General features: G+C 40.4%; 6 protein-coding genes across 18 annotated transcripts; 4 read left to right on the top strand and 2 right to left on the bottom strand.

Moving 5' to 3' along the window:
- The first annotated feature begins 1,925 nt into the window (after positions 1-1,925).
- LOC103989949 (receptor-like serine/threonine-protein kinase NCRK) lies at positions 1,926-10,454 on the top strand. 6 transcript variants are annotated; one of them, XM_018827998.2, is made up of 10 exons: positions 1,926-2,583; positions 3,269-3,396; positions 3,552-3,671; positions 5,325-5,438; positions 5,667-5,939; positions 6,514-6,755; positions 7,187-7,486; positions 8,290-8,526; positions 8,966-9,182; positions 9,892-10,026. In XM_018827998.2, the coding sequence occupies exons 2-10, from the start codon at positions 3,318-3,320 to the stop codon at positions 9,951-9,953; spliced, it is 1,644 nt and encodes a 547-aa protein (XP_018683543.2). In that variant the 5' UTR covers positions 1,926-2,583; positions 3,269-3,317; the 3' UTR covers positions 9,954-10,026. The 6 variants fall into 6 exon arrangements, with proteins under 6 accessions (XP_018683543.2, XP_009407197.2, XP_018683541.2 ...); XM_009408922.3 differs by having other exon boundaries at positions 1,927-2,583; positions 8,966-9,199; positions 9,909-10,047; XM_018827996.2 differs by having other exon boundaries at positions 1,934-2,587; positions 8,966-9,199; positions 9,892-10,454.
- Positions 9,562-12,357, bottom strand: LOC135615982 (uncharacterized). 3 transcript variants are annotated; one of them, XM_065115138.1, is made up of 5 exons: positions 12,162-12,357; positions 11,475-11,719; positions 11,218-11,344; positions 11,039-11,136; positions 9,562-10,496 (listed from the first exon to the last, which is right to left on the bottom strand). In XM_065115138.1, the coding sequence occupies exons 1-4, from the start codon at positions 12,294-12,296 to the stop codon at positions 11,053-11,055; spliced, it is 591 nt and encodes a 196-aa protein (XP_064971210.1). In that variant the 5' UTR covers positions 12,297-12,357; the 3' UTR covers positions 9,562-10,496; positions 11,039-11,052. The 3 variants fall into 3 exon arrangements, with proteins under 3 accessions (XP_064971210.1, XP_064971211.1, XP_064971209.1); XM_065115139.1 differs by having other exon boundaries at positions 9,562-10,365; XM_065115137.1 differs by lacking the exon at positions 9,562-10,496 and having other exon boundaries at positions 10,880-11,136; positions 12,162-12,355.
- A 2,216-nt stretch (positions 12,358-14,573) lies between these two features.
- On the top strand, positions 14,574-16,519 carry LOC135615981 (cytokinin riboside 5'-monophosphate phosphoribohydrolase LOG3-like). The gene is made up of 7 exons (XM_065115136.1): positions 14,574-14,816; positions 14,973-15,070; positions 15,172-15,202; positions 15,321-15,420; positions 15,736-15,806; positions 15,896-16,039; positions 16,143-16,519. Exons 1-7 carry the CDS (start codon positions 14,697-14,699, stop codon positions 16,230-16,232), a joined length of 654 nt encoding a protein of 217 aa, XP_064971208.1. The 5' UTR covers positions 14,574-14,696; the 3' UTR covers positions 16,233-16,519.
- A 230-nt stretch (positions 16,520-16,749) lies between these two features.
- LOC103989951 (uncharacterized) lies at positions 16,750-20,670 on the bottom strand. 3 transcript variants are annotated; one of them, XM_009408925.3, is made up of 5 exons: positions 20,431-20,670; positions 20,199-20,342; positions 18,664-18,775; positions 17,581-17,631; positions 16,750-17,504 (listed from the first exon to the last, which is right to left on the bottom strand). In XM_009408925.3, the coding sequence occupies exons 1-5, from the start codon at positions 20,589-20,591 to the stop codon at positions 17,427-17,429; spliced, it is 546 nt and encodes a 181-aa protein (XP_009407200.2). In that variant the 5' UTR covers positions 20,592-20,670; the 3' UTR covers positions 16,750-17,426. The 3 variants fall into 3 exon arrangements, with proteins under 3 accessions (XP_009407200.2, XP_009407202.2, XP_009407201.2); XM_009408927.3 differs by having other exon boundaries at positions 20,447-20,574; XM_009408926.3 differs by having other exon boundaries at positions 20,436-20,569.
- A 1,641-nt stretch (positions 20,671-22,311) lies between these two features.
- On the top strand, positions 22,312-23,717 carry LOC135615980 (transcription factor TCP15-like). Its single transcript, XM_065115135.1, has 2 exons — positions 22,312-23,519; positions 23,636-23,717. Exons 1-2 carry the CDS (start codon positions 22,433-22,435, stop codon positions 23,704-23,706), a joined length of 1,158 nt encoding a protein of 385 aa, XP_064971207.1. The 5' UTR covers positions 22,312-22,432; the 3' UTR covers positions 23,707-23,717.
- A 1,463-nt stretch (positions 23,718-25,180) lies between these two features.
- On the top strand, positions 25,181-26,890 carry LOC135615979 (homeobox-leucine zipper protein ATHB-13-like). Of its 4 annotated transcripts, none has more exons than XM_065115133.1 (4): positions 25,181-25,393; positions 25,623-25,801; positions 25,864-26,225; positions 26,317-26,890. In XM_065115133.1, exons 2-4 carry the CDS (start codon positions 25,669-25,671, stop codon positions 26,641-26,643), a joined length of 822 nt encoding a protein of 273 aa, XP_064971205.1. In that variant the 5' UTR covers positions 25,181-25,393; positions 25,623-25,668; the 3' UTR covers positions 26,644-26,890. The 4 variants fall into 4 exon arrangements, with proteins under 4 accessions (XP_064971205.1, XP_064971204.1, XP_064971203.1 ...); XM_065115132.1 differs by having other exon boundaries at positions 25,181-25,427; XM_065115131.1 differs by having other exon boundaries at positions 25,181-25,459.
- Positions 26,891-27,505: the final 615 nt, after the last annotated feature.

Raw genomic sequence — 27,505 nt, 5'->3', positions numbered from 1 at the left:
AGCGGGCCATCACCCTTCGTAATGTTGTAGCTAATAGTAAGCTACTAACTATAATCCATTAATCAAAATCGAGCAGCACGCTTTCATCCGTGTGAGCAAGAAGCCTTCACCACTTGTAAGCAAGCAACTAAGACAAACAAGATAAACTAAATAGATTGAAACACCCTTTACAACAGGCAAACGATGATAACACAAAATAGATCTAATATAAAACAAATCTAATGCTTTGACGATATAAGATATTTGATTTCAAAATATGCTCCGATATCAATTGTAAATAAAAAAAAAAATAATCATGTTATTGCTATATGAAAAAATTAAATGCTAAGAACTAAAATCAAATAACAATGAATCGAATATCAGATCAGAATACCTTTCGATGTCATTCAAAAAATTTTATTAGGTCCAAGAATACGCTATGTAATCCAATCAACATGCAACAATAACACAAATATATAAGATGAACTAGGCCCTCATCTTTTCTTTCTATTCTTTATAAGGAAGATTAAGAGATTCTACTTATCTATAGATAAGATAAGAAAATATAGAATAAATAAATAAGAGAGTTCCTACCATCAAGATTATTTTCTAAAGAATCATATTATAAATAAATTTTTTTACTGATTGATAATCATAATTAAAATCTAATTAAATTTATAATATATTTTATCTAATTAAATAGAATCAGATAATCTAATAAAATTATACTTCTACTGAATATAAAATGTAAGGAGGATTAATATATATAATCCTCGACATTCTTTGCTCATCCAATGCTTCCGTTTGCGTCGTCTGTAGCATTGAAGCAGCATCAACCCCCACTTCCACCTCCACCTTCCCGGGCCCTTTTATTTTTTCTTATTCTCTTTTTTTATATTATCTTTCCATACATAACCCATCGCTTCTTCTCTCTCTAAGGAATTTATTTAATTGGTTAATGGATGAGCTCATTTTTGGTCTGTTGTTTCTTTCTTTCTCCTCATTCGCCGACGCTAATCAAATAAAAAGGCAAAAATACAAAATGATGCAGAAATAAGCTGCAATAAATACCCGCCGGCCGACACATAGTGAGCGTACGATTGCGACGACTGACCCGCTTCTGTCGCCGTAAATAATTGCTCTTGTTCTCATCAGCCTTTATGGCGTTGGTAGAAAGTTTGGAATCAGCTGCTGCTTTTGCAATGGACAATACTATTTGGGTTGGCTTAATCATGCTCAAGAACAAAAGTTTCTTTCTTTTTTTTCTTCTTTTTATTGATCACATCAATCACAATCCATGGAGCAGTACATCGAGATCTACCGCAAGGCCCTCGAGATCCAACGAAAGCAAACTGCAAGGTTCGGTAAAAGGGTCGCTGCATTCCACGGATCGGTTTCCGCGCATGGGGAAGGAACGAAGTCCGGGCGACACAACCACCTCCTGGAGAAGGCGCCCCCCCGCGTCACGGTGATGTCGGAAGTTGTAGTGCTGGCACGGATCCCCATCCACGGATCGTGCGTCGATCCCCCCCGGATCCCGCTGACACTGTGACCTGTAGCGGACACAGCTGCGCTGCGGTGGACCCGTAATTGTACGAAATATAGTATCAGTTAATTCGAAAGAAGTCAAAGAGAATCTAATCTAATTCAGCTGACTCGCTCGCTAGCTTTGCTTCGGCAATAAATTCGTTCACGAGGAAGGAAATCCATGAGCATATCGTTTTCTTGCAGACGTCACTCAAAGATTTGCCATTTTACCCGTACATTATTGTTGCTATTGTTGTTATTTGCAATACGATTATGTCGGTGGCGTGGATTCATCATAAGTGCCTTGGAAGCGAAGTTGTCCTATTTCCCTCTTCTTTTCGCTTTCTCGGTAGAAAGAGGAAGTAACCGTTGATCAGTTTGAACATTTGCTGCAGGAGAGAGAGTTTCTTGTTTTCTTTTGTCGCTGCCCACCCAGCCAGAGAGAGAGAGAGAGAGAGAGAGAGAGAGAGAAAAGGGGTTTGATTTAGTTTCTCCTCTCGTTGATAGCGAGAGTCGCATATAATGAGATGAAAGATGATACTTGATTGTAAATGGGGGGGACGGTTGAGAGGCCGCTGTCAGGTTGGTGAGGGGATTCCTTCCCTACGTTTTTCTCTCTTTCGGAGGAAGTGAGGGAGAGGTGGTCGTTTCTTTCTTTTGTTTCGATTTGGGTTGGACGAGAGGAGTTCTCCTGCTATCTGCATCATCACCATCGCCTCCTATTTGCTTCGATCCAGCCATCCAACCATCCAAAAATCCAAGTTGGCGAGTTCAGCTGCAGCACCAGCAGCTGATTTGTGTCCGCCTGCCTGCCTCTCTTCTTCTTTCTTGGATTTGGGGCGCCACTCCACCTAACCCATCCATATTTACCCAACCTCCTCCTCCTCGAAGGTGCTTGTTGAATTGTCTTACCGTCCTCATCGGCAAGCATCGGCATATGGTGAGGGGATGTCGCCGAATGCTGGAGCTCGAGCCCCAATAAACAAAAAGGAAAAGGGGAAAGAGAAATGATTGATGCTTGAGATCAACTCTAGCGAACGAGGCGGATTTCTGTTCGGCCGAATACGACTCCTACGTGTTGGTGACTTTCCTTTTTTTTTTTAGTTTCAATCCATCATTGGTTTGGGTTTTATTTCTTGTTTGGTATGCTAATTATTTTTTTATGGATAACCATATAAATTTAGGATGTGTTCGCTAATTCATGCTTCATTCATACTCTATTCCTCCTTGTGGCTTTTCTATATGGCGGCATGTTAATTTGTGTGGCTAGATAGCATTTGGATAATTTTTGTGGCAAGCTGGGATCAAACCATCTGGTCAAAGATCATTAAGGCCTTTTTAAATGTTTGACTGATACTTCTTCATAATGCTTTGCATGTTTTCTAAAACTATCAGAGTGATGATTTTTTAACTAAAATCAAGGCCACAAGGAACTCACCTTTTCTTGTAGTGGTTTTTTTAGTAGGTTAAGCAACCTTAGGATGTTAAATAGGGAACTTAATAAGCTGTTGTTGCTCTGCTACATATAGGTGGGTGAGTGAATAATGGCCTACTTCCTAATTTTTCATGAAGGATCTGATTTCTTCGTTTCAGAGGTCTTTATGGTGTAGTTTTTGTTCTAGTCTATACCATGTTTTCCGTTACCATGCTAGAACATGAAAGGTAAAAGTAGTTCCGATAGATCAATGCTTAATTTTGCTAGTAGATATTCATTGTGTGTTATGCTGATATTCCATATTCACTTTGATTTATACTTCCACAGGCACTCGTTGGAAGCGTAGATTTTAATGCCTCTCTGACAGAGGGTCTGGATGAAGTCGATGGAATTACATTCAAGAGTTGCCTTGGCTTCTATTAGTTGGCTTCTCTTAATTCAATTTACATCCTGTGGTCAGTATCAAATTTCTTCTATATTGAAAATAAGTTGAGGTGGTTGTCTCTCCATTTTCAACTTCCATATACAAAATTTTAGAACTTAATGATCTTTGTGCAGCGTCAATTCTCAGGATACATCACTAAATTTGGTTCTCTTTTACTCGTTACAGAGGACACCAGAGATCAGCCAGATACAGTAAAGTGGACTTGTGTATGTGCTGCTGGTCCTATAGCTGCTTCAAATTATACTCCTGCATCTAATTGTTCGGAATCCTGTGGATGCACTCCTGGTATAACTTTAATCAGCTACCCTAGACTTTTTAGTTCACCTGGAACTCTGTTTTCTTTTATGACATCCTTGACTGGATTTTAAGACAGCTCAGAATTGTTACTATCATGATTTATTAATTTTTTGATTGGTATCCTTTGTCATTGCTAATTAATTGCTTTTGCTGATTTCACTGATATTTATGTCAAGAAACGGCATGCTTGATTCATAGTATAATGAGGGATTGGTTATCAAGCCCATGATCATGAGTTGATCCAATGTTTATTCGATCAATCAGATAGCTTTTCTCAATGAATAGCGAGGATAACAAATGACATTAGAAAAAAAAATGCCATTTTGCATGGTTTGTCAAAGCATAGCCTGGCATTGTTGATCTAATAGCTTTAAGCTCTTGGGATTACTGGTCATTGAATTAAATTTTTATGATGGTGATAAATCAAGTATTGAGTTTGAATCATATATCAGGCCCTCTTTCGCAGTGTTTAATTAAAAATATTCTTGCAACAATCGGTCTTCATTTGGGTTTGTGCCATACGCTTAGGCTTCATTCACACCTCAGGTGTAATGGCTTGCTCATGAGAAGGGATGTTAACGCATATATTAAGTACTTTTCTAACCATTGAAGCTTTTAGGATTTATGATTACCCAATTAAATGTTAAGATTGTTCATGTCTTCTTTGTTTTCAAGAAGGCTTAAATGTCATCGTACAACATCAATAATTGGATTTTATGGTCTAACTAATCATGATAAGCAGAAAAACTGTTTTGGTTTGTCATGCAGTGGTTTATTTTGATCTAAAATAACATAAAATGGATATAAGAATGGGTTTTTGAAAGGATATTGAAGGAGATTAATATGGTTTTTGTGTTAGTGTAAAAAAGAATAAGACGAGCAGACTATCTCGTGCATGGAATACGTTCAATCCTTTATTTTTACAGAAACATTATTGATTGGTATGTCCATTCTTTGATGCAACATGCTTCTGATTGGTGACATCTGTAAATTAAAGTACAGTTAGTTTATATAATGGAAGGGGGACTAGTGCACAAGGCTTCATCCAATGATAGTTCTTATTGCTTTTAGTGTGAAAGTCAATAGGAGCAAGTTAACAGTCAATTTTATACATGGATCATATTTGACATCCTTGTATTGATTTTGCATACTCTTCAAGACTTTATATTTTCAAAACCATTTTGGTGAACTCAGCTTCACGGAAAATATCATGTTCTGGGAAGGTTCTTTGAGATCATTTGGTCCATGTTAGTATTTTAGATAGTTTAGTACTAATGAAACCTGAAATGAAAGGGTTCAACCTATTGTTAAGACTTAGAAACAATTTGTAATTCTCAAAGCTTATGCATCTGCAGTAGGAAGTCCAGTAATGAGTGCGAGGGGGGCTAGGTTGACTTCTTTAACACTACTATGAGTATTCTTTATCTTACCCACTACCTAGAACCTCTTCAAGATGAGGAAGGAATTCAACTAGCCCAAAGCCTTGTTAGTTTCTAGAGTAGATTTTTTTCTAATCCTTGCTATTCTTAGACTCCATACACGTTCCTTTTCCTTTTGTATCTCATATGGTGCTCTCTGCATATTCAACATGGTTTTTCCCGCATTAAGAGCATTACAAAATTAACTTTTCTCTTGTGATAGTAACAGGAGGTTCAGAGAGAAGTACATGGAATTGCTCATGTGCAATACTAGGTCCTCAGGTCCCAGGCAACATCCATGATACTACTTGTTTTACCACCTGCAACTGCACCTCAGGTAACTTCCTATGCTGTACAAAGTTGTGTTCTTTTTGTCTGCTTGATGTTATGTAGCTGAACATAAAATTCTGCCAAGTCAGAAGCTCACTTTGGGGATCATATCTGGCGGACATTCGTTTTGTTGTTGAATGCTCATAAATTCCATATTATTTGTTGATTCAGGTTACAATCATTATCTTTTGTGTTTTGCTTGGGTTACTTATCAATTCTTTTATGCCTTGCCCAGATCCCACAGGAACATCTGTGGCAGCAAAGAAGCACCTATCTAACAGAGGTGTTTTAGTCATCTTGCTTCTCTGTGTTGTACTTGCAACCATAGCATTGTTAGCTGTGGCTGCATATTGTTTCTATTACAAGGATAGACTTTCCATGCGACAAGTGCAAATTTCATCTGAGAAAGACTCGAGTTGGAACAGTACAATAAACTTGATAAGTCATCGATCTGCTTCATTTCCACAGCAACGAAACAAGATCGGTCTTTTTTTCAAGCCTATCTCAGGTATAGTATAATTATCCAGGTAAGTTTCTGATTAGGATTGCAGAAGATTGTTTTTTTTTTTTTTCAGTTTCGTTGCTCTTGCTTCTTTCTTATTTTCCCTTTTGAGATCAGAGAAATTGTTAGAAGGGAAATTCTGTTTCTCATGGGTGAACAACCTATTGTAAGATCTGTAAAGTCGGCATACCTCCGTTTTGTCTGTTTAGCACTTTTTGCACTTGATATGATTTGCTGACTCATTTGCCTGTTTGATTGGCAATAAATGATTTGGACGCAGGAATGTTGAATGACTCATTGCCTGCTGCCATTCTATTACAGTTCTAATAAGCAGAAGAAACATCAGAAGCCTTCTTGTTTGCGTAGTGCATGATATTCCTGCACTGTTTGAAACCTCATGTATTTGATTTAGTTGGTTCGGAATTGTCTGATACTTTTGCTTTTCAAATTTTTGCTGCTACATCAACTTTATTGTTGGAAAGCAAATATTCAATTTTGTTGTATGTGCTTTTCTGAAGCGAAACTCGTGCATCCATCTAGTGGTTGTCACTAATGGTAAAAGAAATTCTCTATGCTGCAGGAGTCATACAAAAATTGACTTACATATTTGGAAGTGGAAGTGGAATTTTACCTGGTGTAATTGTCCAATTTTCCTATGTTGAACTGGAGCAAGCAACCAATAGATTCTCAGATAACAATCTAATAGGGGTTGGAGGGAGCAGCAATGTCTACTGTGGTCAGCTTAAGGATCGAAGAATTGTTGCTATAAAAAAATTAAGACCGCTAGGAGGTTCAGAAGCTGATTCTGAATTTCTATATGAGGTACTGTCTAAACGCCACTCTTTAAGTGTCCAATTCTTACTCATTCTTTGTGAGTGGTCTAATCATGTTCTTAACACTCTAACACAGAAGATTTTCTTTATTATAAGCGTCATTCTGAATTTTACATCTGGTTGGACTGTTCAAGCAATATCCTATGATTTTACTGTTTATTCTGTTTGGGTGAAAATGTTGCTTTATATTGTAGGTTATTCTGTTTTGGATCTTGGTTACCTTGTCTTTGGCATCCATAATGTCTTCTGGATGAATTTGTTTTCTTTTTTGCCAATGGCTGATTTAACATAAAATAAGTGAACTAAACAAAAGTCAGAAGGTGGCACATTGTTGATTCATTTGCATTGTTATCCATATTCCTGTTGTTCTGAGTATCTAAAAGCAATTACATTTGAACTTTTCAAACCTTCCTTTTACAGATTGAACTGATATCAAGGCTTAACCATTGTCATGTGGTGCCTTTGCTTGGATACTGCATTGAAACCCAGGGAAGGCAACTGGAAAGGCTCCTGGTATTTGAATATATGCCTAATGGAAATTTGAGAGATTGTTTGGATGCAAGAGGGGGAAAGGAACCAATGGATTGGGAAACACGTGTACGAATTGCATTGGGAGCTGCAAAGGGCCTAGAATACCTTCATGAAGCAGCTGCTCCCAGGATTCTGCATCGAGACATCAAGTCCACCAACATTCTTTTAGACGACAATTATAGAGCTAAGGTGAGTACTTTTCATGAAGCAGTTGTCTCACTATTGATGTGCTGAAGAATATTCCTGCCTGTTTTGTAGGCAGTCCCGATCATTGGGAACACAATGATCTTAGTTGATGCTTTTGTGCTAAAATATTATTCGTACCCCAGTTGATCCATTAGGCCAGAGCTATTTAGAATCGTAGTAAAGCATAACTAAAATAAATAGGACAATGATCTTAGTTGATGCTTTTCTGCTAAAATATTATTCGTACCCCAGTTGATCCATTAGGCCAGAGCTATTTTGAATCTTAGTAAAGCATAACTAAAATAAATAGGAGACCAAGTATCAATAAACTGTCGGGATAATTTGTTCCTCTTTCTCATCTTCTTCTTTTCTTGATTCTTTTATAATTAAATATAGAATATGTTTAACCCTCCTTTCAGTCAATAACAGCATTTAGAGTTGAAGCCACTAGGAGGCTGCATCTATAAAAATAGTGTTGCAGACTTGCAGTAGCATTTTAAAGTTGCTCCTTCATCATCAAACTATGTAGCATGAGATCTAAAATTCTTGTAAATCAAAACTCAAAATTTCAACTTGCTTTTCAATGTCTCAGTATAATATAATGAAAATTTAAATTTTCAACTTTAAATTGGAAGGCCAACTTATTAAGTATTATGTGAAATTTAATATTTTTTTGGCACACTATGGATAGGTATAATTTCTCATGGTTGCTCCATTTTCAATAATCTGGCCTTTGTAATGTTTGTAGTCGTTTCCTTTGTCCTTGTTCTTTAAATCTGTGTTGTGGCTTTTTATTTTTCATGCAGATAACTGATCTTGGAATGGCCAAACATCTCATGACTGATGATCTCACTAGTTGTTCGAGTTCACCAGCAAGAATGCTGGGGACATTTGGATATTTTGCACCAGAATATGCTATTGTGGGAAGGGCATCACGAAAATCAGATGTCTTTAGTTTTGGAGTGGTTATTCTCGAGTTGATCACTGGTCGGAAACCCATCTTCAAGTCTTCAAATAAAGAAGAGGACAGCCTCGTGATATGGGTAAGTCCCCTGAGCATCATATAGACAGACCCATCACCTTCTTTGAGCAGTTTCAACTTTAAGAGACTTTGGTTTGTATCAATCTTTCCCCAGGTGCTGATTTTTGTTATTCTTTATTAAGATCTTAACATGATGCAGTAAACAGATTAACTTGCGCACGCAATTTTTCCGAGAATGTTTAAATATATGAAAGAAGGGGATTTCATTTCAGGTTACTCTCCTACTCCAATCCTAGTGGATGGGTTTTAAATATTCTAGTTGCACTGTGTCCATCTCTAGTGAGATAAAAGAAAATTTATCATCAAGGGTGCATAAAAAGCAAGTCAATTTTGCTACCATATGCAATTAGTTTAATGCTGCCTTTTTTTTTGTTTTCATTGTTCCTTTAATTTGTTCAGATCTACATATCTGAATAATTAAAATGTTCATAAAAATGTAGGCAACAAGTCGACTGCAAAATAGCAAGCTTGTTGTGTCAGAACTACCAGACCTACTTCTGAAAGGGAAGTTCCCAGAAGAAGAGATGCAAATAATGGGTCACTTAGCCAGAGAGTGTCTCCAGTGGGATCCAGATTTAAGACCCACCATGAGCGAAATTGTTCAGATCCTCTTAACGATTGCTCCCGACAAGTCTAGAAGGAGATACATACCAACAGGCAATACACTTCTCTGGGTATGCGTATACGCTTCTCTTTCGCTATCCTAACTTGTGTGAAATATTAGTTCAACCATGATTCCCATGTCATTGCGCAATCCTAACTTGTGTGAAATATTAGTTCAACCATGATTCCCATGTCATTCCTGCTGCTTGCTTTCCATAAAGTTTTCAAGACTAAAATGCCTGTTGTGCCTGTCTCTATACCAAAATTTAGCAATGCATTTATGCACAAATTTTCCCACCTTTTTGTTTTCAATCGACACGTTCATACACCGAGTTAAACGTCTGTGGTATATTCACAAGCACAGCTACATGAAGATTGGTTTTTTGTGCGCGTGATGGTGCATGATACATGACATGTACTACTTGCAAACACATACTTGAAAATTCTTGTTATTCTTGTGCGGTATTATCTCCACCAGAATGACTATTCAGTAACAATTCCACATTACTGTGATCAAGAGTAGTTATAAGCAACTTTTGATAAATAGATAGATCACTGTGATACCTGGCTGATAGAGTACCAGATTATGCATTTACTTGCAATATCTGTAATAGGCTACATCACACTGAACATTGGTTGATATATGACCGATGTTCATGCTATGTAACACCTTTATTTGCTTGCTTCCAAAGGTAAAGCTGTGTACGTAGATCTTTTTTACTTCCAAAGGTTCATATAAATGGTTCTCTTTTGCACTATTCAGAGTTCATACTCTCACAGCATTCGCCGCACCAGCGGAAGTCAAACTCCAGAAGTTGCAGTTGAAAGGAAGGATCCAAATCGAGCAGTCTCCGGGAGATGCCATAATCCATGTTCATTGCCAATGCCAGTCGAAAGAGACTCCTGCGGTGACCACCAAGCAAAACCGGAGCCGGCTGTATCAGCTGAGCACATGGAGAGGCTGATCCTGCTGACATCAAATGGTCGGAGTTGGCGCTCATCGGACGATGAGACGGTGGACCTGACGGAGCCCCGTCTGGAATCCTTCATGCAGGCATATATGTCATCCCTCTAAGTAGATGGTTGGTATCGTTCATACAGATATGACTCGAGAAGATGTCGCAATTCTGTGCAGACCACAAACACAATAGAGGCGATCATAAGGAAGATAGAAGAAGTACAGCACCTACACTGCAGTGGGTATGGAGAGTCTCCTGAGTTCTCCCGCCCGTAGAACCTGGCAAGAAACCATGCCGACTTTTTGTTATCTTTTTATTGGACAACCGACGATGTTGATAAGTAGGAATGAATTGTTTTGTTTTCTCCTCTTGATCTCAGTTCTGATGGTAGAAGGATCATGGCAATCACCTGTTCTACAAGAACATCGAGTGTTTTCTTTTTCTTTGATTAGATCAATGCTTCAACCCGTAAAGAACAGTCGATACATCGACAACAAAACTATGAACAGAGGAAACTTTCACATATGTATAAACAGGAAGCTATGGATCAACATCACTCCACCAAGTAGGTATAGCCTTGCCTATTTCAGACATATCATGGACTCATGGTAAATTCTCTCAGCCATGGAATCCATAAGACCACAACCATGGAGTCCGTATGACCACCAATCAGTACAAAAAGCTGATGCTACTCACAAGAAAATGGATCTTCCCGTTAAAGATTTTATCATGACAATAGGATTTGGTAATTTCTAGTTAATCTACCATTCAGGGGTTATTGTGACTCTCCACTGATGGAAAATTTTCATGATTATTGTTAGCGTCATCAACATTTACAATAAAAGGGAAAAGAACATTTAAAAATAGTGGACCTACAAACATTAGGAGCAAAAAAACATGACACTTATTAAAAGCCAACACAGATTACACCATACAAAAGAAGATGCTGACCATGTTTGTTCTACTCAATTCTTGCTATCTTTCCCTTCTTTTGGTCTGGGAATTCTCTTGTACTCATAATTGCTGATGTCAATCTTTTGTTGCAGAGCCTGCAGGTTGGTTGAGCAAAAGTTTGGATCACAGTTAAGGGAAACATAGTAGTAGTCACCAACTTATAAGCGATCAAGTACCTTAAGCTCCTCCTCCAAAGAGAGCTTGCTAGGCTTGTAGCTGTCCTTGGGGCCGGTTCGAGTGAGTGCTTTTGTTGTTTCGATAATCTCCCATTCCAGATCATCTTTTTCTTTTATTACTTCTTTGCTGAGCAACAATGATCGAAAAGAACAGGTAAAATACACATTAGCAAGACGATCGCATTTTAAGAAATCATACGCTACAAAACATTGTTAAGATATTGAAAAGAATACTTTTGATGGACAACTGCTCTTGCCTGCCTTGTATGAGATGCGCAAGACCAACAGATCCCAAGACTGTAAGGGAAATGAGTGGAAGACCATATCGAAGGAAGGGATATTTCCTGCCCCAGCGTTTAAATTGAGAAGCCTTATGCAAAATCTCAGCTGGAGGAACCATCGGACCAGCTTTGCGGGCAGCACTAGTCTTTGATTCAGTTGCCATATCGATCGATCGATCGATATAGGAACCCAATTCAACAGACTCCCGGGGGTGCCAGTTCTAGAAAACCCATTTCGAACAAAAGATTAATCAAGCTAGCAAATTGATCAGAGATCTCACACTTTGGCACACGATTTTCACAAAAGTATTTCGAGATCCAGATTCTTTCGATTGGAAAAGGGAAAGCGAATCACAAAGCTTCTAAAAATCAAGCCTTTAGAGGAGTTCAGTAGTTCGCCAAGCATCCAGCCGTAACCGGACATGATCCCTTGCAATCAAGTCGATACTAATGTATTGTTAACAACCGATGTCATCTTCTAATTCGATACATCATCCAGAAAACATATAAAGTTTGGCACCGAAGGATCGGGGAGGTGACGAGATAGCAGAAGAGGGTAAGAGGGGAGAGAATAGGAGAGGAGAGGTGGACGGTGAAAAGAGGAGTAGGGAGGGAAAGGAGATGGCACGAGACTTGAAAAGAGGCGACAAGAGGAGATGGTACCTTCAGGAAAGGGAGATGGCGGCCCGCGGCAGGGACAAAGAAGACGTGATCGGCCGGCGACGTTGGCGACGGTAGCAGCGGAAACGCTAGGGTTAGCGAAGATGGTCGACCGGCCCTCCTCGTTGAGTTATTCATCCTCTATTTTAATACTTGATAAGGAGTTTATACGAGATTAGGAGAACTCGACCGATTTCACCGAGTCGACTCGCGATTCGTCCACCATATATCGGAGCCGCTCGACCCGCCGGGCCTATATATATATATATATATATATATATATATAATCGAACCGGACCGGAGCGGTCTGGTCCCGTCCCGCCTCTGACACCTCTTCTTGGTTTGGGAAGCAGTCGTCGCAACCGATTCCCATACACGGGGCTGGTGGACTATGACTCGGAGAAGCACTCCTCATCAACGAGGCCTCAGTACTCGATTGATTCCTGCCCGAGCCATTCTATCTCCCAGTCATACGGCACCCTCCTAAGGGTACAAGTGGTCTGCCACGAGCGCCGGCCATCAGCTCCAGTCTCCCCGATGTGATGATGATGGTGGCCAGGCAGCCCCGACTGCATGAGACGGTAATCAGAGAACCTTCATCGACCACGCTGTTGCTTCTTCTCGCCTTCCTTCTCCCACGGTAGAAGACAGATGAAGAACAACCACCTGCCTCAAAAGCCGACCCAATCATCACCCTTTATTGATGCCACCATGTGGGTGATGCTTACTGTGGCCAGCAGCCCGTATCATCACGGATGACCATGGCAATGGCAGCTTGTCTTTTCGGCATACCCATCGATTGGCCGAAGCCTCCTCCTCTCGTCCATCTACTCTGTCACTCCCCTCTTCTGGAAGCGGCATCCATCTCTGCTCCCACATGATCCTAATTAGCCTCACGATGGCACCTCTTTTCTCAGAGCATGCAGCGATTAGGAGAGGTGGCGAAGAAGCAAAGTTTAATCATTAGGTCCAATATAAAGAAGCTTTGAATAGATACTGGCATTTCCCTCTTTCACATTTGTATATCTTGGCTCTGAATGGCCAACAGCAGGGCCTGGTGATGGCCCCTCTGGTTTCTTCAGCCATTCATTGCATTCGGGAACAATCATCGGATAAGGAACGATCGAGAATATTGAATCATTTGGTCGAGCAATTGGAGGCTTATGGAGCTCTCACTCGGTTCCCTTGTTGCTTGTCAACTTAAGCACCTTGTCAGCGACTAGTGGGCTGTGGAGATGCAGCTGCTTGTGACTGGTGTGTGCTGCTGCTGTCTTTTGTCTCAAAGAAGAGAGTTGATTTGGCCATCGAATTCTGCTTCGCGTGTATAGGTGCACGTCTGTGGAGCAAGTCTATTCCATTCCGAGTTATGGATATCGAGAGGATGACCGGGAAAAGACACCGAGTAAACATTTATCCATGTCCTGCATTACAGACAAGTACAAGTAAGCTGCAAGTTATGGGCCTCATCAGATGTGAGGTCGGCAGTTGGGAGGGCCAAAAGGATCTTTCGTCTCAGATGCGAGACGCGTAGGAAGACAAAAGACACCGAAACAGACAACGGAGGCAGTACACAGAGGAATTCAACTCGGACGTGACAAGGAATCCGCATTTTTGCCTAAAACTAAGATGGAAGCATGCTTACCTGCGGTGAGAGTGGGATAAGAGAGCTTAGTTAGCTCCTACGAGCTAGGGGAATGGGGACGGATTAGAAAAAGGATTTTGTAGGAGGGAATGGGACATTGGATTCTGGATTGGTTTAAGTTACAAGGTATCGGAGGATGAGAAGAATGATAAGGGGGGAGGGGAGAAGAGGGCAAAGTATAATCAATGGGAGGGATGGCGTGGATGGAGGAGGGCATGCTTGGTCTGGTGAGGAGGGGGATGGTGGTATGGGGGAATGGAGAGGGCGTGTCCAATAAAAATACCAATATGTTTCCTCTGCATGCAGCAGGACATGTCCGGCAGGTGAAGCTGCAGATAAGGAGGAGCCTTTTTATTATATTGCTCCTCCGTTCACCACCCAAGTGCATGCGGAGCCATCTGCTTATTTTTAATCTCCTCCCTCTGTCACTGTGCGAGTGAGTCACTGAGTCTTCTTCCTCAATGCATACCACAATAATTGAATGAAATATACACGTACTAATTCCCAGACCAGTCTCACTCACTCGTCCAATTTTCTTGTGTAGGGAAACCAAACCGAGATGCAGTGGAAATGGAGGGAAAAGACATCAGTAACGAGGAAGGGGGCAGCCGGGCCCTCCATTTCGAACACAGCTCCATAATCATTTACTCTCTGTCCATGGCGTCTTTTGTGACTCTCTCTCTCTCTCTCTCTCTCTCTCTCTCTCTCTCTCTCTGTGTGTGTCTCTCTGGTTGTGAGCACGTGTTGCCTTTATAAATCTCCCTGGAGAGCGCACCGAAAAGTGCCTAGTGTGGATGTTTGCATTGCGCCAATGACGCTTGCAGCAGCATAAGGAAGACGGAGGTAAAGCTATAGGAAACAGAGGCAGAGGAGGAGAAACAGGGGAGCCAAGAAGAATGGAGGGGAAGCAGGAAGCTAAAGCATCCAAATTTACGAGGATCTGCGTCTTCTGCGGCAGCAGTCAGGGGAAGAAGAGAAGCTACCAAGATGCTGCCATCGAGCTAGGCAAGGAACTGGTATGCTCCCTCCTCCTCCTCTTCTTCTTCTTCTTCCTTGAGAGATCTACGGTTGTGGTGTGATGCACATCAAAACTCTGGCGAGCTATAGAGAAACTTGCAGTCTCTCTTCTCTTCTCTTCTTTGCCGCCGCTAAACTGGGTGGGATTCCTTCAGGTGTCGAGGAACATCGATCTGGTGTATGGTGGGGGAAGTGTCGGACTGATGGGGTTGGTCTCTCAGGCCGTTCATGATGGTGGGAGGCATGTCACAGGGTAAGCTTCGGACTCATCTACTGTTCTTTGGAGTAGACTGTGTCGCCTCGGTCATGTGCGGTTCACTCACTCTTTGTCATGCTACTTGTCTGACCGCGCAGGGTTATTCCCAAGACACTCATGCCTCGAGAGGTATGCTAAGCTAAATAAAGCTTTCGGCCTTTCTCTGTCTCTGCTGGTACAAAAGCTACGTTCTACAGTATGTTTGTATTCATGCTTTTTTGGGCCTTGGGGTGGTTGCTTCTTGCAGATAACCGGGGAGACCGTAGGAGAGGTGAAGGCAGTCGCCGATATGCATCAACGGAAGGCAGAGATGGCGAGGCGCTCCGATGCCTTTATTGCTTTACCTGGTTAGTGTATAAAAACCTGCAGATTTCTCTGCACTGTCACACGCAGGGCATCTCTCTCTCTCTCTCTCTCTCTCTGTGCTTTGTTTTCTCCCCCTAAACAGCAGCACAGCCGCAGAGCCTCATTTCTCGTTCTTCTGAACCTTCATACGTGATACTCATCTAAGCATCGCTTTGTCTTCCCTTTTCACCTTCCTTTGACAGAACTGAAACGTAGAAATTTTGCTTAGATAAGACGATCATGTATGCATACCTGTTGTGCTATGCGATGTACTTTTGCCAAATCTGCATGGAGCTGAATGAGATGTTGGTGTGCAGGAGGATATGGGACTCTTGAAGAGCTGCTTGAGGTGATAACGTGGGCTCAGCTTGGCATCCATGACAAGCCGGTAGGATTGCTGAACGTCTGGTGGTGTTAACGCTTATTTAGATCAATCATCTGGTGGTGTTCTTATCCCTCCCAAGTGGTCTTGTGCAGGTAGGATTGCTGAACGTCGATGGATACTACAACTCCTTGCTATCGTTCATTGACAAGGCAGTGGAAGAAGGTTTCGTCAGCCCAAATGCCCGTCATATCATATTATCCGCTCCAACGGCAAAAGAATTGATGAAGAAATTAGAGGTAAACATACAAATGACATTACGGAGATATATTATGTTTTAGTGGACGATCAAAATAGCAAGTGTACAAAGCCAACTGATGTCTGTCTGTTTGGTGTCATCAGGAGTACTTCCCTCGACATGAAAGAGTGGCTTCGAAGCTGAACTGGGAGACGGAGCAGCTTGGGTACTCCAAATACGAGATTTCACGATAGAGATTGATGTTGGGAGTAGCAGGTTTTTGTCAAGAAATTAAGGTGTTGAAATTGGAGTGGACCAGAAGCAAGTGCTTGGGATTCTTTCCTCTGTAAATTATGACAAAATGACTGGAAAAATTTTATAAAGCTTCACTTCCTTCTTCCATGGAAATGGGGGGATTGTCTTTTTCTTATATAGACATGGAACTAATTTATGATGAATATACTGTCTTCTAATGTCTAATCAATCATGCAATATGATTTGACTGTGATTCCTGGGAGCTTGGAGGATGAGCATCTGGAAATATATATATATGCTTCATGGCACTCATCCTAAATAAGCAGCTATTTATATCTCTCGGTAAATATTTCTTTTCAGGAGTTCCCCAAGTCCTGCAAGGATCAAGTAAGTATATATAGCATTTGAATCTCCAGAGTTGTTCGAGTGTTAGAACATGCTCTTATTGTGGCTATTTAAAAACAAACAAGGTTGGGTCTCCCAAGTCCATATTACTGACTATTCCATAGAATCATATTTAATCTGAAGAGTTGGTCTAATAAAATGATCAAAGTATATGATTCAAGAAGCAGATGCTTCCACCCTGTGACCAAAGAAAAGAAAAGAGGCAAAAAATGAACTAACAAACGACAAAGAGATCATGCCATCTAACCACTGCTGCTATTCCAATTAACACCACCGGCACAAAATGAGGTGCATTTCTTATCCTTATTAACCCATAGAACAAACAGGTTCTTGAACTCTGCTATAGCCACAGCATCAGAGCATCTGATTGCCTTTTATCAGTGACGTCCTCTCCTTAAGTCAGAAAAACAGCATCTAATACTTCAATCTTCCAATTGTGGATTCATGTAGCAGTTGACAGTCAGTATGATGGCCTCCTTATTACCACGATCTAGTCTGCAGAGTACTCAGAATATAGTCATTATTTGGGCATGAAACCGGACACATCTTGCTTTTTTTAACCGCAATGAAGCTTCCTCTGTTGAGGAAACCAGGATTCCTGCTGTTAAGAATATAGCTTGCTTACCAAGGAACAATAAGTTTATTACCCACCAGCACGGAAGCAAAAGGAAGATTTGAATTGCTGCTTGCATACGAGGGTTAAATCAAATTGTGCATGAGAATCTGAAGCCAGTATTGAGGATTTTGTTGGACGATACGCCTCTTTATTCTCAAAGTTGGGTTGAAGATTAATTGCACTTGCATTCCCATCCTTTAGTTTTGATTTGTTTCAAGGATTCAAACTGCTTCTGCAGTTTCATGTTTTCCTGACAGCAATAGTATCTAAGAAGCAGCAGCAAGGAGCTGAAAACTGGAAATGAGATACCATGACTGCATAGATACCTTTTGCAGCATGCTGAACCTCCTAGATGCCCCAGCTAACGAGGCCTTGACCTGCAAACAGGATAAATTATCAGACTTTGAAAAAGTACAAATGAAAAAAAAAAATATATATATATATATATATGGACTGAGGTACAACATATGCATAGCAGAACAGCTTAAACATCGGAATAAGGCAACATATGTAGCAGAACAAAAAAATGATGAAGTCTAAAAAGTTCAATTAGCACAAGTCAATTTGATAAAAAAACTGGAACCAGCAAAACATTGCAGCCCAGTCACTGAAAACAAACTGCAACATCAAAATGCAGAATAATTTTATTAATGCACCTTAATGTTATAGGAAAACAACACTATGGAAGCAGATTCAAACAAAAAGGAATCTGATTTATTCACTTTCTCACCATAAACAGCAGAAAGAATGCAACTATCACGAAAAGAGAACAAATCTGAGAATAGATAAAGGAGGGAGATACTATAAGGTCTCCTGCCAAGGCAAAATTTACACTTTTATTTGTCTACCTGGGAAGTCCACAGGTTAAATTGATTAAATCTGAAACTGTATGGCTTCATCTAAGATTATTATGGTGTATCATTATATACATCACCCAATTTTATATAGAACAATGAAAAAATACCTTCCAAGCTTCAAGATTTTGTGATGGTAACATACTCACTGATTCCTCTGTATGAAAATAGTTGTCGATTGACCTCCCAGCTCTTCTGTCATTTAGTGGTGCATGGATTTGTTAATTACTATCCTACATGATCGCAGGTTAGTTGAATCAGTTGCATCTCAAAATCATAGAAGATAGGATGTCCAAAACAATCTCAGCAACCATCCTTATTCTATCCATTTTTGTAAGAAAAAAGACTTCTTGGTCAAAACAAACAAACTTTTTCTCCTTCCAGATTTGGCAGGAAAATTTTCAGCTAATTAGTGCAGTCTATTTTCTATTTTATTGGAGATCACATATCGAAAGTACCCAACAAGAGCAAGCACAAAACAATGGTAATTGCAATCAAAATTTATAATTTAGTACAAGCATCGAAAATGAAGGAAAGGGAAAAAGAAGGGTGTACCTTTAGGAGTTCATCCTGAATTTGCCTACTTCTATCCACTTCCACATCATATCTCATTCTCCATTCAGCAGATTCATCCATCGCTTCCATATTTGCATGTTCAAATTCTCTTCTGCAAGGTATATATAAAAGTTGCAGAGTAGAATAACTTAGGAATGACACTTTTGGACCTGTAGGTAATGCTCAAAACAAGATTCTTTGCTGTACTCAGCTTGTCACAAAAGAATCTAAAGAAAAAATATCAACACGATTTATCCAACATATGAATACAAGTTCAGTTATTAATTGCTCAAAAAGGCAATGATCCTGATTATAAAGGTAGATACTTTGAGCAGGCCTTTTCTCAGATGCATCCTAGTGAAAGACACATAGATAACTAGCTTAAGAGCATATTTGAGAACACTGGAATGAGAAGAGTAACTAGCTAAATGTAAAGTCATGCTTATGGTGTCATAATATTTTAGATTGAATTGCATATTTCAGCTAAACAACTTCCTACGTTGACAACTTATCGTGTGCAAAACTTTTCATTTCTTTTTTGCATGGCAAGTAATCACTCAAATGATGCCAGAAACTGGTCTCTCAGACGACAACCAAGGGCAACAATTTTTTGCAAAGGCTTCATTACCCTGTCGCCCAATCACCTGTACAACCATCGAATGAGTTCACATGAAGGAAGTCCTAGAAAGACAGTCAAGAAGATATTTGACTCCAACATGTGTGTGTTAACTCGTATATTGTACACCTAACATGCAACCAAAAGAACCTTTAATCGATATCGGTGGTTAACTGGTTCCTCGATTTTGAGCATAAGAATGTTTCCGTTGTTTTGACATACGACAATTCTTGTCGCCAATACAATGATGATATCCTGCCCAAGAAATAAGAGGGTTATCAATGTAGACCCGAAATGGACTCCATAAATCTCTAGAGTAGGAGCCATCAGACCTATCAGAGGTCAGAGTCAGCATCAATCCGGACCCAATAAATCTCTAGACATCACGATTGCCAAATGAGCATATTGCCATAAAGGACAAGTAGATGTAGAAAAGATAGCCATCCACACACATTCCTTTCAGGAAAGCGATTACCCCTAATTCATGATTACAGTTTCGAGTCGACACCGATGATACATGCATAAACATGAGCGAAGATGAAAAATCCGATCAGGAAACAGTGGCTAATGAGATCGAGACCAACTGATGTCAATTCACTATGATCGATTAATGAAAACCAACACACAAAATAAGCAGATTAAAGAACAGTAGTTCTTGAAAGAAAGGAAAAAAAAAAATCAAGTTGAAGTAAAAGATTCCGCTCGGAACGGAGTATTCGGCCCAACCCCCATCAGATTGGGGTTCCTCGGGTCTTCAATTCTAAAAATTGATAGAATAGCAGAAAAGATCTTATGAGAAATGAATATTACTTGTAACAATTACATCAAAGAAACTGAAATCCGATGGAGAAACAAACACCCGAAAGAAGTAAGAAGGGAGAGGCAGGCTGAGGAGGAGGAGGAGAAGAGGGATTCAGACCGAAGGGCGTCTCTGTCGTCGCCAGCGGAGAAGTCGTCACCGTCGATCGACCAAATCCGAAGATAGAAACCGATGCCGGTAAAGAGAGCCAGCACGAACCCCAAGAGCATCCTTCTCCTCAGCACCATCGGATCGAGCCGAGCACTAAATCAAAGTAATGTAATCAATTTATATGCGTTAAATCCAAATGGTTCCCGTCCATAATCCCCCACAATTAATCGTTCCCAGAGACCTAACCACGAACCCACCGCCCGTTTGCACCCGCTCGGATGACAAGCCATCTTTGTTTGACTCGACGCGACGGTATCCGTCAGGGTTTGCAGTAAAGATCGCGTCATGGATTGCAAATGGTGAAAGGGAAGAGGATGTTCTCATCGATCGAGCAGAGAACATGAGGGCTTATATAGTGTATGGACAATGTCAGATGCCGATTGCAATCCTTAGTTAGGTAGCAGAATGAGGTCGCCCAATGAGACTAAATTAATAGGGAGGAGATATAAAAGTAAAGCATTGTATAGATGGTGAAGAAGCCAAACCTTTCAAGTACATAATAAGAAAGCACAATTGGGACAATGAACACCGATTTGGCGCATCACTGTCCGTTAGTTTCTTAATCATGACATGACATGACATGACATTGTTCTTCTTGTATTCTTGTCATGTTTATCTCAAATCATGTTTGGATTAGGATAGGGAGAAACTCCTGTTTATATTAAGTGATGAAGAGAATGTTAGCTACACATCACCGATCATAGATCTTTAATTTTTTATCGTTGAGGAGGGAGAGAAAATTTAAAAATAAATTAAAAATAAATAAATAATATATTAAAAAGTTGAAATAAAATTTAATACCCTCATTTATATCTAAAAAAATTTAAAATCTTTAGTGAGATCAATTATAAAAATCTTAAATTATTTTCATTCAACTTTTCCTGTATACCCTTTCAGAATTTATACATTTCTCTCGTCTTCTTTAGTTCATTATCTTTTTAGAATAATAGCGTAAGGTATTTTAATTTTTTAATTTTTTTATCTACTTTTGAGAAAATATTTTTACTTCACATTTCTTTCAATTTTCATCACTCACTTGTAGAACGGATCTTTTGGACTATAACACCACTTTGTCAAAAAGAATGAGAAAAACTCGAAAATCTAAAAAGAAATTCAGAGCAATAAATAAGTAACGTACCAAAAAATTAACGTAAGATTTAACGTGATTTGATAACTCCAATCTATATCCACATCCATGAAAAAAATTCAACTTAACATTGTGAAAATCTCTACTCAAGTATGACTCCCTTTATATACTCTCTCATATTAATCAAAAAATTTATATCTTTCTCTCACCCTCTAAAAAGACCCAAAGAGCGTCATCATCTTTAGACACCAGAAAGAAAAAAAATGTAATAACATCCAAAGTATTTCTCATATATATTTTTTTATTAAAATACGAAGATATATAAGATATTTATCTTATAGAATCGTTCGTTTAGAAGATTTTTTTAATATTAAAATTATAAAAACTCATAGGATTTCTCGTAATCTTCGGATACTGACTTTTAGAATCACAAAAGCCGCATCCAAATCAATTGTGCATTCGTTAGAAAGAGAGAGAGAGAGAAAGAGAGAGAGAGAGAGAGAGAGGGAGGGATGCACATTGCAACTCTATCTATCCGCAAAGAACTTGCGTCGTGTGGTTCTTTCCAACCTTCAATCATTCCGTCCTTGAAATGATGTAAACCTTCTTAATGACATCAGCTGCGACCTGCTACAAAAGAACAAGACGCTGTTTCAACATTTCATTGTCACTTAGTACCACCTGCTTTCAGTTTTCCATACTTCAATTTAAAGACATGATATGATTAGGTAACCATAATCCACAACCTAAAACCCACCTAACTTGGACATATTTAATGTGTTCATCATCTCAAGTTTATGATGATGAAGATTGTTCTTAATAATGCTCGCAATGGCCGACTTTGATCTAAAGAATGTTAGATGAATAATTGCAAAATGCGAATAGCCTAATGCTAAACTTGTCATTAACCTTTGTCTTAAGGGTTCACACAAGAAAATTAATAAAGTGAAGAGGTAAAGAGAGTTAAGAATTAATATTCTCTTGGATTTCCTTCCACTCCATCAGTTGTGGAATTTGGATGTCCTCCGAATCTTGAAATTGTTTCATATCTTCTCGATTCATTTCTTCCTATATCTATTCCCTACTATGCGCTTACATGATCCATCAAAAAGATGCAGTGGCTTATCTCTTCCAGGAATATCTCCTTCAATCTTTCACTTTCTTCTCCGCAGATCCATCTCCCCATAGCCTTTCATCCTTCCTGCCAAACTCCATAACAACAGTTTGTACCTCATGGCATAATCCAGGCATGGAAGGCGAATCAGGCGGATACCGACGGCCCAACGACGCTCTCGGGTTCTTTGAGAAGAAGCAAGAAGACCACTCCTGCTCCTCCTACCCTTCTCCTGCCATATCCTCCACCACCACCACCGCCGCCGGCGAGCCCGTCGTCAACCCACAGAACAAGCCACCTCCCAAGAAGATCAGGAACTCCAACAAGGACCGCCACACGAAGGTGGAGGGGCGCGGGCGACGGATTCGCGTGCCTGCCCTCTGCGCCGCCCGCATCTTCCAGCTCACCCGCGAGCTTGGCCACAAGACCGACGGGGAGACCGTCGAGTGGCTGCTCCAGCAGGCTGAGCCCGCCGTGATCGCGGCCACAGGCACTGGCACCATCCCCGCGGCCGCCGCCTTCACCTCTCTCAGCACTATCTCCCTTCGCAACTCCGGCTCCAGCGTTTCCGCTTCTCCTCACCTCCTTGCCGCTAATTACTTTAACAGCGATCGAAGCTTTTCTTTCTCCTCTGATGGCCAGTCAACGTCAACCTCTGTGTTTCTTAATGTCAATCCATGCAGTAAGCGCGGACGGGAACCGGAGATTCGTCAACACCGACCACATCCATTGCAGAATCAGATAGCAGTCCACGGCCAAGCTAGCCATGGACGGATGCCAGGGACACTATGGCCGGTGACAAACCCTAATACACAAGATACGATGGGTGGTGATGACCGGTCTACTTGGACGCTCCCTGATCAATTGGGCAGCAGCAACATGCTCAGAGTGTCCGCTTCCAGTGGCCTGCATTCCCTGAACCTTTGTACATCCATGGCTATGCTGCCGAGCCAGCAGCTAGATCTGTGTTGGGGTGGTGACGGTGGCACTCCTGCTTCACTCGATGGGTATCGATCACTGAGCACCGCAGAGAGGATGCCATCTCCAACCCGACAAGCGCACGGAGACGGTAAACACCATGGCAGGCTTAGAACCGGTGATCCATAGATCATCGAGCCCAGTCTTTCTTCGTTAATTGTTATTTTGATGATGATAAAAAGACAGCTTTGTCTCTTAAACATGAAGGTCTATGCGGCGGGACTTCTGGAAACTTAGCCAAGCAGCTCATCCAAGAATATAACAACAAGAACATGTAATTTCCCGACAAGCAACGTTATCGTGTGCTTTAGTTTAAAGACTATCTTGGGAATAATATATATATATGTATATATATACATATATATATATATGTATGTATATATATATGTATATATATGTATATATGTATATGTATATATATGTATATATACATATACATATATATATATATATACATATATATATATATGTATATATATATATATATGTATATATATATATATATATATATGTATATATATATATATATATATGTATATATATATATATATATATGTATATATATATATATGTATATATGTATATATTTATATATGTATATATGTATATATATATATATGTATATATATATGTATATATATATTTATATGTATATATATATATACATATATGTATATATATGTATATATATATATACATATATATACATACATATATATATATATATGGTTGGACGCCTCCTTGAACGATACATCTATCGTGTTTAGTTCTAAATGCATATATGTTCACCTAGCGGACGACGGAGACCTTTTGCCTTTTCTAAGTCGTACGCATCCAAGAAATATGTTATGCTTAATTACTTCAAGTTAAAAGTTTTAAGTACTTCACGACGGAACAGTCTATCTTTTGTACTTTGGATGCTTATTATTTATCTTTGGAAGATTAAAAAAAAAATTTCTTTTTAGATTTTTCCTGAAAGGTGTCAGATTTCTATTTATGTTTTCTCTAATATCCTAAATACTCCTCAACCACATCTCCTTCTTTGAATGGTTATTGTCGATCATTGCTTTTCGCCCCCGTAGTGGTCACCTTCCGCCCATCGTCTTTTCTCCGGTTATAATTGTTTCCTTCCTCTCCGTGAGATCTTATCGCTTCCATCTCATCGTGTTCACCTCTTTCCCCTCCACGAGGTATGTCGCTCCTTTTCCATCACCTTCACCCTACAACGACACACCTTGCCACCTCCGTCTCATTGTTTTCGTCCCATTATGACTATCTTCTTCTCCTTTGTAAGCCCATGTTAATTCCATTCTATTATGACTACCTTTGACCCTAGTGCCTCTGTCTCCTCTACGAGGCCTTAATGCTTATACGTTATTATCTTCATTAGACTACTTCTGCCTTTCTACTTTGACTTTATCGTTTTTATCCCATCGTGATCATTTTCGTTGGACCACGAGAACTCATTGTCATGATCGCACCACCATTATAACGAAAAAAAGAAAAAGAAGAAGGTGATAGTGACGAAAGATATTTAAAGTATTAGAGAAAAATGAGTATCAAATAAGTAAATTAAAAAACGAGGATATATACTTTTCAATAAAAATCTTTAAAAAAAAACCTTTTCATAAAAATCGTCCATTATCTTTGATCGCAAATTGAGATATAAAAGCCACAATCGACTGGGCCACTTTTTGTTCTCTCTCTCGTCTCTCTATACAAAGATCTCCCGACCCCCTTTCGGAGCGTTCTTTACTCTCAGATGATGCCGAGACTGTTGATCTCGTTCTCATCCACCATTGAAAGCACGTCGCATGGGACATGAAGATGAGAAGATGAAAGGGTTAGCACGCACATGCACCGCACGGGCGGCCCTCGGATTCTTGAAGTGCGTGCAGCCTACCGATGCCATCTACTTCTCCAGTAGCAGAACACCAACCTCTGGTTCTCTGCATCTCTCTAGCTGTAACTTGGACTCTACATCTTGTCCTCATTAAGAGTACGCATATCTTCTTTGCATGTAGTCCACCGGTTCGTCCTTCCACCTTCTCTCACTACCACCGGCATGCATGTTTTCCTTCTCTCTTCTGCGAGATCCAATGATACATGTCCCTCGCTCCTATGCCCTTCGTTCCAATCTCTCTCCCACTTTTATCTCAGAAAAACAGAGGCTCATACCTTTCCCTTTCACCAGGACAACAACAAGCATCCACCAGGACTTTTCGTGTCTGTGACCTGCAATGTCTCACAATGGAATGCCGCCATTCTTCTCTGCAAGCTTGTTGTCACGGATTCCTTACGAGGAGAGCCACCACGCACCCCACAACTCCACGAATCCACTAATGCTACCCACCTATCCACAGGACTTGAGAGGTGAGATCACTGTTTTCAAGATCTGGCACTGAGGCTTTCGTCAAACGAATGCATGGATGCAGGGAGAAGATCCACGTCCTTCTCGGGGATGGAGACCTGCGAGGAGCTGAACCTGGAGGATGATATTTCCGACGACGGACTGCAGCCACCGGGGGAGAAGAAGAAGAGGCTGAACTTGGAGCAGGTCAGGACGTTGGAGAAGAGCTTCGTGATGGGGAAAAAGCTGGAGCCAGAGAGGAAGATGGAACTAGCCAGATCTCTCGGGCTGCAACCGAGGCAGATAGCTATATGGTTCCAGAACAGGAGAGCGAGGTGGAAGATCAAGCAGTTGGAGAAGGACTACGATGAACTCAAGAGACAGTTTGAGATGATGAAGGCACAGAATGATGCCCTGCACGCCCACAACAAGGAGCTTCTTTCTCAGGTACTCCACTCTCTCCTGTAGGGAGATTTGATTGAATTGTCATGAATTGCCTTGGAGCACTTGTCATTCTGTGGATGAATACGCATCGCAGATTTTGAGTCTCAAAGGCAAAGATGTCTCCGAGTCCATCAATCTCAACAAGGAAACAGAGGGCTCCTGCAGCATGAGGAGCGAGAACAGCCCTGACATCAGTCTGGAGATCTCAAGGGAACCAATGAACCATAACCCGTCGGATCTCCACCAGCAGAGCAGAACCTTCTTCCCGAGTGCTTCCCAGCTTCTTCATAGCTCCTCCAAGTCAGAAACACCCAAGGTGGAGAGCAGCGTCCAGAGAGACAACCTCTGTAACATGTTCTACAGCACAGATGATCAATCTGCCTTCTGGGCGTGGTCAGAGCAACACAATTTTCATCAGTAGGCCATCTTTACATGCTTTCTTTACGATGACAGGGATCATCATCGAAAAGAAAGCTGCCAGTTAGAATTGGAAATGTGATACATCTTCTGTGAGTGTATCTGTGTGTCACCTCTCACCGGACTAAAGTTGCAGCACACTAGGTTTTAGCGAGTGTCATTCATGGTCGTTTGCCGAACCATCATCATTCTTGTAAATGAAGCTTCATTCTTGATCGAAGAAAATAAATGTGCTCGCTTTCGAATACAAATTCGGTTGCCTGATGGTTTGTTTACAAGCCAAGAACAGAAAAGAAAAAGAAGAGAGAAAAGAACAACAACAACAACAACAACTTGGTTGTGAGTTTGGTGACAAAACAAGGTTGAAGAGCAAGTAAATGTGAAGTCGAGGAATCAGGAGAAAGGTAACTGTGAGATATTACTCCGCCATGGACTATTCTGACTTTGGTCGGGAACATTAAATGATTGACTCCTCGCTTTGTTGAATGCAAATTCTTCCATGTTTTGAGGCAGGAAAACAGTGTAGATGCACGTACAATTGAATCATGTAATTTTTTGGTTCTTGGAGATGCGAAGGACGGTGTATTTTCTCGTTACACTTTGTAAAGTTTAGTTTTCTTTTCGAAAGAGAGAGAGAAAAAAAGAAGTGTTCTGAGAGATCGTTTTCTGTAGTTTGGAGTCAAATGTTGTGCTGACAAAAAGTGCTGACAAGGGAGAAAGAAAAAGAAGGCTACCTTCGACATCACAGCCTTGCATTAATGCTATGAATTCCCTCATGCTTTCTACCAATCTCTGGTTCAGTAAACCTGCAATAGAAAATGATTCTTAATCTCTCTTCCCGTCACGAAACTTGTTCCTGATTGATG

This window comes from Musa acuminata, chromosome BXJ2-6 (genome assembly GCF_036884655.1).
Source record: "Musa acuminata AAA Group cultivar baxijiao chromosome BXJ2-6, Cavendish_Baxijiao_AAA, whole genome shotgun sequence".
In the NCBI taxonomy this organism is placed as follows: Eukaryota; Viridiplantae; Streptophyta; class Magnoliopsida; order Zingiberales; family Musaceae; genus Musa; species Musa acuminata.
The sequence above is the reverse complement of the archived record's forward strand: the minus strand, read 5'-3'. Positions and strand labels throughout refer to the sequence as shown.